This window comes from Hipposideros armiger, unplaced genomic scaffold (genome assembly GCF_001890085.2).
Source record: "Hipposideros armiger isolate ML-2016 unplaced genomic scaffold, ASM189008v1 scaffold_311, whole genome shotgun sequence".
In the NCBI taxonomy this organism is placed as follows: Eukaryota; Metazoa; Chordata; class Mammalia; order Chiroptera; family Hipposideridae; genus Hipposideros; species Hipposideros armiger.
This window is the reverse complement of record NW_017731661.1, coordinates 1,634,398-1,645,501: the sequence shown is the minus strand read 5'-3', so window position 1 is coordinate 1,645,501 and position 11,104 is coordinate 1,634,398. Positions and strand designations below refer to the sequence as shown.

General features: G+C 37.2%; 1 protein-coding gene across 4 annotated transcripts in view; it reads right to left on the bottom strand.

Annotated features, from left to right (window-relative positions):
• Positions 1–1,592: 1,592 nt before the first annotated feature.
• ATRNL1 (attractin like 1) overlaps positions 1,593–11,104 on the bottom strand; it is a 625,874-nt gene continuing 616,362 nt past the window's right edge. For 3 of the 4 annotated variants that reach the window (XM_019660096.1, XM_019660102.1, XM_019660103.1), the window contains exon 29: positions 1,593–8,601. In XM_019660096.1, coding sequence (XP_019515641.1) covers positions 8,477–8,601 — 125 coding nt within the window. In that variant the 3' untranslated portion in view covers positions 1,593–8,476. The remainder of the gene's footprint in view (positions 8,602–11,104) is intronic. The other variant, XM_019660097.1, reaches the window with a different exon arrangement.

The window sequence follows — 11,104 nt, the reverse complement described above, 5'->3', positions numbered from 1 at the left end:
ATTATGAACAGTCACTCAGGACAGTTGTCCAAGGTGTGAAAAGAATGTTCTAAACCTAATGCTTATTTATAACATATCTCCCATTATTCTTTTGCTACATCTGTGTAAATATACTCTTACATATACATGATCTATATTTACATGTGTATATAATAAAAGTATTAGATGTATGTATACATACATTTCCCATAGAGAAATGGAGGTTGTATAGAAGTAGGTTTTAAATGGAGTTCATTACATAAACACACAAATATATAAGTTCAAATCATATTACATAATACAATATACTCAATTCAAGCTTCGATTGGCTTATACAACTCAGAAAAACATAGTTAAATGAACAGGAATTGAAAGTGCATGATGGATGCGTCCCTCATAGCATTTAAATCTCTTCCACTTGATTAAAAATTCCTAGTTCCTCTTCACTGAATTGTTTAGAGTTTTTGAGCAGCCTCTGCCCTGATTAAAACAAATTAGCATCAAAGATCCCCTGTTGAATGAGAAATCATTAATTGAGAAACATGCAATGCTCCTTAATTACCTTTAGAACAGTGAGAGAACAAATAATCTCAGGTTCCAGAGGGGCCTGGCTGCTCAGCGCTGTGGACTCATTTCGTGTAGCTGCTGGAATAAAACTCAAGTTGCAAACACTATTAGGGAATATCAATGTAAGCTTCAGTAAACACACTGTAGATTGTTTATCTAAGAGAAAAATATCTAGGGGATGACTAACAGGGAGAGAGAAAAATGTTTTTGTTTATTATTTTGTTGAGAGCTTTCAGCGTGTCTTACAAATGCCAATATTGATTGAGAGTTAAAGTGAGCTGTTCTTTCTGATACAAATTTTTCATGCTTTGTGTAAAATACGTCATTTATGTAATCACCTGATAAAATTTCAGATGCTCATGTACAGATGAGCAACTTTATCATTGAACAGTGGACCAGAAAGCACCAAGTGTTAAACTTCAGCTATAATACAAATGGAAAGCCAAAACATGATACAGCACGTTAGTCCTTCATTCTATTGTATATATACCGATATAATAGTTAGGACAGCGTCTGCAGGTCAGTGAGATATGATGCACTCCTCCACCTTCAAAACCTAGAAAACATTGAATAATAACCCATGTGAGTATCTTTAGGAAATGAAATTGTTATAGGTGTTATGACAATTTAAAGAATATTATTATCAAAGGCTTATACACAGCACTGTATGGACAGCCTTCTGATAATAATCATGGTATGGATTGCATCTTAGGTTCTGGAAACTCTATTTCTCATAAGTGCCCTGGGATGAAGAAAGCAGGGTTCTCACTTTTCTACACAAGATAAATAAAACACGGGGCGGTTTAGTCATTCAGTGGAGGGTAGAATTTTGGTTTTATTCTCATTTCCCCAGGTCTCCACTTTCACCACTAGATCGTGTGTTCTCAACAGTCATTGAAAAAATTGACAATGGATTCAACTACCTCCATTTCCTTGAATATTTTTGGTTCACTGTATAGTTTACAGACTGGTTCATATAACATAAAGCACAGAACACCCGAACAATGCTCCCATTTCAGATCGATATTAATATGCGTAAGACCCAATTTTGGAAATTTGCATTTAATTTTTAGTGACATGAGTGACTTGTTTTACAAGTGGAATAAAACATTATACCAAGTCATAGGAGATTTCAAACTTTGCAGTTGTTAATCATTATTCTTTGTCTTAAATTCCACCAAGATGATAAACTTGACATTGCCATAATCTTTGCAAATATTGTAAATAACCCCTTAGAGACTACATTATAAGGGTAATTATCAAGACTACACAAATTAATTTGCACCAGAAAAGGGAGAAAGGCTATCATTAACTGTATTAATGCAGTATGGAAAGATATAAGCATGGTTATAATATTTGAAACGCTAGAACATTGTTGTTTTTTTTTCGTCCCCAAGGGGTTCCCATAAAAGGCATGTGCTTTCTTTGGACATTCTTTAGGACAGAATAATTCTCAGTTCACTAATGCACAAAACTTAAGTGGTTCATATATACTCTGCAAACAAGAATTACCAATAAAAAGTCTGCCACATAACCATTTCCTGACTATCTAGAAAAGGAATATCATGTCACTAAAACATTTCACATTGCGTATAAAAGCACCAACAAGACATCCTTATATGTCTTTGCAAACTTCTGGAAGCTCATCATGGACACCACCTTCTGGGAAACACAAGGATGCTAGTGGGTGGTTTCCCTGGCAGAATGGCCATTTCCTTTAACAGCCACACTAATGGAATGTTTGCATTGGAAGGTCAAAAGGGAGCTGTCACTCAGAAATCAGCAAGGCGTGGTCATCGGATACTCAGTTCGTTTCCTCTTCCAACGAGCTCATAAATGTTCGGGAGACCATATTCTTTTATCCTCACAGGGCAATGAGCTTCGAATGAACCCGGAGTTCTGACTCTCTGCAGGGAGTAATCTTGGTAAGTAGAACATCCTGTTGGCCATTATCTGTTTGTGTTGCAAGGTAATTCATTTTGGGCTGAAATCAAATTGTTTTAAGCTGAGCTGGTATTTTTATTGGTGTCCTTCCAGGCGGCCTCCCTTTTAAGTGCCCTCGTATTTCAAACAAGCTGATCTAAAGGAAAAGATTACTGCTGCCAATGTGCATTGTCACAAGGGAATGAAGATGTGCAAGACATAGTTTATGGTATTTATTTATTTATTTTTAAAGTACTGATAGAGGTATGAGACCGCGAGTCCGCTGCTGGGGGACATGAGCTGATTAGTCAGCGCAGGGTCAGGAGAGAGGTGTGATGATGGTAAAGAAAAACCCAACACGATCTGTTAGTATTTGTTGTAATATTACCATTTAGTTGAAGAAGATATTTGAAGTATATTATAGCATTGTAAAAATCCTGAAAGCACAATGCTGAACCACCAGGTAACACATAACATTGGTTTCTACTACAATTTAATTATTCAGGAACTTTGGCACATATATGCACTCTAGTGTTACAAAAAAAAAATTTCAAGGGAAAAAATCATTGCTTGTGATTCCCCAAATTTAACCTTGAACCTTTTCAAACTACAAGAAAACTATTAACTCTGATCTATTTCCCATTTCGACAACAAAAGCCCATCACAACACCTAGGTGAGGTGGATGACCATTTTTTATCCCAGTTTACTCAGAAACGGTTTAGACAGCTGGCCCAAGGCATTAGAAAAGTTGGCACTGGAGTTCACATTAAAACTCAAGTGTGTTCCCACGCAGCACCTATTCTAAGATAACTTATACATCACAAAGCACAAACTTTAAGGTATCTTTTGGGGCTACAAAAGCACAAAGATCTGTTACGGGAATTTACTCATTCATGCAATTTTCCTAGAATTCTAGAGGGGTTTCTAGGGGGTTTCTCTAGAATTCTAGGGGGTTTCTCTAGAATAGGACTTCCTAATTGACCATGCACACAGCTAGGTTGGGGAAGCTTATTCTTAAATAGCACTCTTGCCTGAGTGAAAATTTCACTTGTGCCAAAAATAAAATTTGTCAAACCTTTTGATGGTGAGTAGAATACAGCGTTTCTGCAGTGGTCTTTGAGAGGTTTGGTTTCTTGTTCAATTAGGACTACTCCATAACCAATCCTTGAATTATTTCAAGAGTGGGAACCCTGGGAGGCAGACAGATCAGAATTGGGGAGGCGGGCATGCAGTGTCTAAAAACTCATCCAAAAGTATAATGTAGTCTCATATTTGGAAAGCAAAATAATAATACATGTTAGTTTCATTAGTAGGGCTGGAGAAGGTAAAGCTCAACAAAATCTTGGCTGCGGGGACCTATGCCAGGCGCTACAATGCCAAACCAGGGGACTCAACCCAGTGTGCCAAAGAGCACGCCGAGTTTTCTAGAAAACTCAACTATCTCATGGCTGCACCAGTCCCAGAAAGAGGACTTTTATCGTAAGAACAATGTGTGTAAACAAGACACATAGCGGGGCAGAGATATCAGTGATAAACGGAATCCCGGCCACTCAGGCTTTGAGAGTTGCTTCCATTCATAGAAACATTCAGAGTGTTCAGCACACCATTCAAAGAGCCCTGTAGAAAAAGCCAATGAAAATCGGGTGAAGAAGGAAAAAGAGAAAATGTTTTGAATGTGGAATTCAATAACACAAATTTTATAACCAAGTTTTAGATGGCAGAGAGACTTTTTCAGCTGGTGAGTGCTTTTTCCTTTATGATCTTAGAAGGGTAAAAAAGAAAACAAAACTGCATTTGGCAGTGAGGGTTGGAAGACCCGTTTTCAATTCAGTAATTAAACCTCTGATAAATAGCACACGATAGCATAGAATGCTTGCTTTTTAAATCAGGTTTGCAGGCACACCTAATATACATATATACTGATATGGTTCTAATGCTTAATTTAAAAAAATTTTGAGAAAGCTAAAATGTTACATGTACATTATAATGAAAACACTGCTATAACACCAAGCAGATGGGTTGTATTTCTTAGAAAATTATTTACAGCATTTTGAATTAGAGTGACAACTTCATTACTTAAAGAAATTCTTCTCTTGATAAAAGCAGCTCTTCGACCCAGGGCAGTGTGTCCCTAATTTGCCTAATTGTTAAGAATCACTGAGGTGCTTATTAAGCATATTAATCTCCAGGGTCCCATCCAGTCCTTCTGAATCCTAACCTGTAGAAGGAAAGGTAGGAATCTGTGCTAACCCGGGCAGTTCACATGATCAAGTTAAGTTCCACCCTCACCCTAATAAAATGGCAAATGGGCTTTGGAAGTTTATTTTTCTTAGAAAGTGTATGTAGGTAGATTTGGTTCATTGGATCAGTTTTAATTTTTAAACACCTTTTATATAAAACAGTTTTCAAATTATAGTTTTATGTTCAATGAAAAAAAAGAGGTACCATGTATGATAGCCAAGTATAAGGACTGCTCTCTTCTTGCCTAATTCGAATGTGAAAGTGGCGATTGATGTTCCTGTCTAAATGCCATCAAGCAGTCATTTAAAAAATATTCTATTAAAACGGTATACATTTTGAAAGAGTTAAATGCTCTATTGACTCAAATATCAAAATAGTTTTTCCTTTTTTTTTTTATAGAAATCTCTGTACCCTAGAAATACAGGAACTTCTTGAAGATTTTCATAAAATCTTTGTTTGCAAAAAGCTACCTTTGTTCACTTATGGTGAAAAGATGGGTGAAAAATTAAGAGCTGGCTTCATAAAGCACTTGGTAGAAAAAGAATGGCCTGGTGGCCCCACAATTAATACCAGCTGCACTGCATGATGGGCCTGCTGTGGGAGCTTCGTGTTTCTTCTCTTCCGGGCTCACAACACTTCTGCAAAGTGGGCTACCTCCCCTCACAGGTGGAGAGTCTGTGGCTTCAGAGGTTAAAACTTGCCCAGCAGCACACAGCCCAGAGCTGGTCCCAACGTTCCAACGTCTGTGCTCAGGCCTGTCCACCCGTCCAGTCTGCACTTAAATGACCTGCAGCAGCCCACCAGCCATGTGGTCACTCTGCCTTACTGGAGCTCAAAGAAAATGAGATATTGGCAAGTACAGAAAGTATCCATTACACATGGAAATATGTCCTCTTTGAGGGTTTCCTAGTGAACGTAACATAACTGGCATACATTTTCCTTCTATGTCAATCACTAAAATAAATTTTCATTGAAAAGCAATTGTGAAAATCCCAATCCTCTTAATATTTATTAAATCAATCAGTAAGCTTGTGCAGCCTTTCAACAAGAATTCTCTAGGTGTGTCCAAATAGTGCCCCCAGGTTAATTTTAAAAACTTCATTTTATTTAACCAAAACTTTTCATACTTGGAAGAATAATAAATCCTAAAATCTAAAGAATTTTTCAAAGTCATTCTAAACTGATGTGGACAGAATTCCACTAAGATAAGTTTTCAAGAGAATCAGTCATTTACTTGCTAACTTCTTAGAGAGTATCTGCATACTTGGGGTCTGGTTAAAAAAACAAAAAGGAAGCATTTACATTGAAAGTTGTTGCTAAGTGTGGAAAAAAAGAACATGACACATTCAAAGTGATTATCCCTAAGGTCTTTTCAATCCACTTCACCTGAGGGTGAAGGATTTTATTGCCAGTAAAAAGCTTTGATAAGTTGAGAAGATATTGCATAATTAGTCACGAAGTTAGCGATATTTGGCCCAGGAAGGTATAGTATGACTTTAACTTAACATTGCATTATGTCCCATAATACTCTAAAATTCAAATTTTCAAGTTTGAAGAACCTGATGGGATTCCAGGTGGATGAGGCTTGACAATTCTTTCACAGTAATACTGTTTGGGCAGACTCTAAAAATACAGCTGAAATGGATTTGACATACAACGCTGTATGTTTTTGTTATATAAGCTTTCTCTCATGACAATCATAAACAAAGTGGGCAATCATTTTATTTTTAAATGGTTATATTTTTGTAATCAACAGTTTTGTCAATTTATATCTCCAGGAAAAACAAATGAACATTTAAAGGGGTCCAAAAAGCAGCTAAAAAAAATTGTTCGGTTGTATTTAGGAGACATTTACAAACTTTGCTCACTTTTTGAGAGATAAAATATCATGGGGTGGGGTAGTAAAAACAACAAGCTCCACTTCCCCCACCTCCCCCAAAAGCCCCACAGGCTATAGATAAAATTACTCTAAGAAGTAAGTCTTATTTTTAATGCGTGGAAAATAGCAAATTTATCATGCCAACATAAGGAATATATACTATACTTCATAAATGCCTTAAGTGTTAAAACAATGACATAGTCATGGTTAGACGCAACCTAGCAATCTTATATACAGTGCAACTACATATTGTATGATCATTCCGGATATATATTACATTTGATCCTCATCAAAGTAAGCTATGTATAAATGGCATCATGAAATAAACATTTCATATCACAATAGGGTCGTGTCCCACGACTGCACGATAACATGCCAGTAACTACGCATTAGCTGTAAACAGTGAAGGGTCATTTACCTTCCAGAAATCCAAACAATGTGAAAAGTACATAGGCAGTACGAAACATCCATTGTATTTAAGTGACTTTCATGTTGAACAAAACTATATCGTATAAAGCAGCTTTGGATGCCTCTGTCAGTGTTCTCTACATAGGCCCCGTGGTCACCATGAAGTTAAGGAATTACAGTTCCCAACAAGATCTATTAATTATGGACTGTGGTCACAATTAGGACACAAAGGATCCTACATTCCTAGCTGTGTTATATCATTTTCCCTTTCTGCCATAATTCAGTTTTGAGTCATTAAGAATAGGCTGAATGTGGGCAAGCACAAACTTTTTTTTTTTTTTTTAAACTGGAGACTTTCTCTGATGACACTGATGCGTTCATGTTGGAAATAAGATTTCTCTAGATGCTTGCTAGCAAATGCTTTTCTCCACTTGTATTCTCAGTGAAAGAGAGGACAGGTGGGGGCCTGGGTCGTGTTGTAACGTGGGAGGTGTCGCCGCTAAAAAATGCTTTTCATAACGTTTGTAAAAGGTGGATAGAATCTAGCTGCTAGGAGAAGGCCAAAAGAAGATGATCCGTTCTTATCAAAATGCAGATGCCTCATTTAGGTCTGATCCAATGACTCCTAGGCAATTTAAAAATGACCATATTAGAGCAGAGGCTCGTACACTGTAAAATAACCATTTCAGCCCTCTTCAGGTTTGTGGTACTGGAGGCTCTGTTTGGAAGGGGGGTAAAAGTTGATTGCTGGACAGGCTTCTCCATGCTCCATCAGCTCTGATAATACGTTAGGCAGTTGGCGTGGACGATCGGAAGGTCCTCTTCACTCAGAGTGCTAATAAACTGCCTGGGAATTTGAACACACCATCCATCCAAATGGACTCATTTGGGCCTGCATTCCAGTTCGGTGGAAAATAGTCACATTCTCAAAGTGAGTTTGGACACGACGTGGTCATGTGAAAATATTTAAATACATTGCCTACATCCTACTAAATCAGAATCTTTTTCATTTACATGGACAGTGGGCTAAAACAGCATTTAAAGCCATTGCGATGAGTTCATTTCCTGTTCATATACAAGTAACTTCAGTTTGCTTATGAGGCAAAAACTGTATAATTCTCATCCTTCAGGCATTATAAAATGTCTTTCTTTAAAGTCTTGGGATATAAACAGTTTGGTTTATACCAATTACGTTAATTTTCATCTGCATTAAGAAACAATACACACATCTTTTCCAGAGTAACTTAACGTTATTGACGTAAAAACTGACGTTACCACCTGTGACCTTCAATACTGTTACTTTTATAAAACTCAGAAACATTCTTTGGCCACGTGGGTCATTGCCCATTTGGAGGGAACTGTACTTAGGTCCTGGGACCATACATTTTTGCCTCCATAAAAACTGAGGCCGTGAACCAGCCTTAACGGAAGCCATTTGCAAACGGAAGTCCAGAATACCCAGCAGTAGTCCCTGCTGCTCAGACACAAGTTCCTTGACGTGTTGAGAGGTGATGTTTTCGATTTCGGACTCCTGAAGTCTTGTCTTTACTATCTGAAGGCTTCTGTTGTGAAATATCTATTAGGGCGCTGGCAATCGCAAGGCCTGGAAGAAAAAGAAAAAGGCCTTTCAACATTTGGTTAGATACTTCTGGGGTGGCGAGAGTGGTGGCTCATCACCTTCTTTTTATTGTTTTACATTCAGTCAGCAAACATTTAGCTGCTTATTGGAAATTATCAAGTAGTTTACCCTTGACTTATAGTGTTTCTTAACTCAGACATATGAACTTCACATGTGAGGAAGAAGAACAAGGATCTAACGAAGTTAACTGACTCTGACTTCAGACAATCGAATTTAGTGTGTGATAAAATATCACATCAGTTGTAGATATGACCCTACACTGAGTTTCTATGTCTGAACACAAGTTTGCTCTGGATGAGCGAAGAATTTCCAGTGTTACTATCATTTTTGTGTATGTGTTTGCAGAACAAAAGTTATTGCATTGTTTTTTTTAATTTAGGGCCATTTTAGGTTTACAGAAAAATTGTACCAGTATTGATATGATTATTAACTAAAGTCCATAGTTTACATTAGGGTTTGCACTTTACGTTGTATAGTTCTATGGGTCTTGACAAATGCAGAATGCCATATATTCCAACAGAATAGTTTCACTGCCCTAAAAATCCCCTGGGCTTCACCAATATTTCCCTCCCCTTCCCCTGAGCCTCTGGTACTCACTAATTTTTTTTGTTTTAATGTCTCCATAGTTTGCCTTTTTCAGGATGTCATATATTAATAGCTGAAATAGTAAACTATGACCTTTTAAGATTCTATTTCACTTAGCAATATGCCTTTAGGTTCCATCATATTTTTTTTTTTTTTTGCTCAATGGCTCCTTTATTGTTATCTCTAAATAATTGTGTGGGTGGAACACGGTTTGTTTAACCATTGAAGGGCAATTATGAATAAAGCTCCATAAATATCCACATATAAGTTTTTGTGTGAACATGTTTTCAATTCACAAATTACCTAGGGGCACGATCCTTGGGTCACGTGGTAAACCTAAGTTTTAGCTTTGAAAGAAATGGCCAAACTGTCTTCTGAAGTGGCTGTGCCACCTTGCATTCCCACCAGCAATGAATGGGGGTTCCTGTTGCTCCACATCCTTGTCAGCATTTGGTGTTTTGGGTTTTAGCCATTCTAATAGGTATGTGGCTGTCTCATGGTTGCTTTAATTTGCAATTCCCTAGTAATATATGATGTTGAGAATCTTTTCATATGCTTTTATTGTCATATGTATATATTCTTTGGCGAAGTATCTGTTCAGGTATTTTGCCCACTTTTCATTGAGCTGTTTGTTTTCTTATTGTTGAGTTTTAAGAGAGTTCTTTTATATTTTGGATACCAGTCTTTAATCATCAGATATGTGTTCACTAAATATTTTCTCCCTGTTTGTGGCTTGTCTTTTCATTCTCTCAAACTGTTTTTAAGAAAAAGAAAGCACCCCAGGGATAGAGTTGTACTATGCGCACAAGTAGACATGGAAGAAAGATAATTTGTAGAAATTCAGCTGGTAAATGTCTTAGATATAAGAAAAGGACCTTGAGTATTACTAGCAAAATGTCAACACAAAAGTGGATCTGTAGTTATCGTGGGTAATAAAAAGAATATTGTTTCGTTACATAGTTTTGTCTATTGATTGACAAGAACATTTGGTAAGATGTTCAGGGATAGTAAAGACTTCCCTAAATTTGTACAAGCAATGGCTCAACCAGGCACCTTGGTTTATCATGTCTACACATGACTCATTTTAGTTTCTGTTGAGTCCCATATAATTCTTGAGTAAAACACAATGTACCAAATCACCATACTAAGCCAGGGGGCCAGACTGCCTTCTCCAAGGCCTTGGGGCCTGGACTCTGAATTGAGCTGAACCAATCTCTGGGCCCGTGCAGACATCTTCTCAACGGGTTGTTCTTAGAAGACCTCACTTTTGGGTCTTAGCCTAGGTAAGGTATCATTTAACTCTTTTATTCCTGTGGGTCAATTTATTCTAAGCTGGTTTGTAAGGGAAACATCAAGGATAGAGGTGAAATATATGTGGATGCATATGATTATCTGAGTACATGTATTTTATTTAAAGGAAAAAGGAGCCATTTGAAAACAGAAGATAAGATGTTTGTGGAGAAGGGGAAATTGACGGTGTTAGTGAGGGGAGGGATTACAAAATTATAGTTATCACTGGCTAAGCTGACAGTCTTACATATTTACCTTTTAAGGTTTACTGTTAAATAATCTACACTTTCAGGATATTAAATAGTATCCTGCATTTCTTAGAGATAATGCAGTTCAAAGTTCAAAGGTTTGGTCAACGTTTAAATAAAAATTGCTTCTTTGCCCTTTGAAATGCACATATGAACTGAAGTGTCCAACATAGATGTTTTAACCACTTATCCTGCTGTAGGAAATAATGATTTTGTTCTTTCATTAAGGGAGGGAGCTGAAGCACATTATTTAAAAGGAAATCACAGGCCACAGTCACCAGCTACAAGTTCAGTTCAGACAGACCTTAAGTTTCCTCAGATCTCCTGGCATACCTCTGTCATAA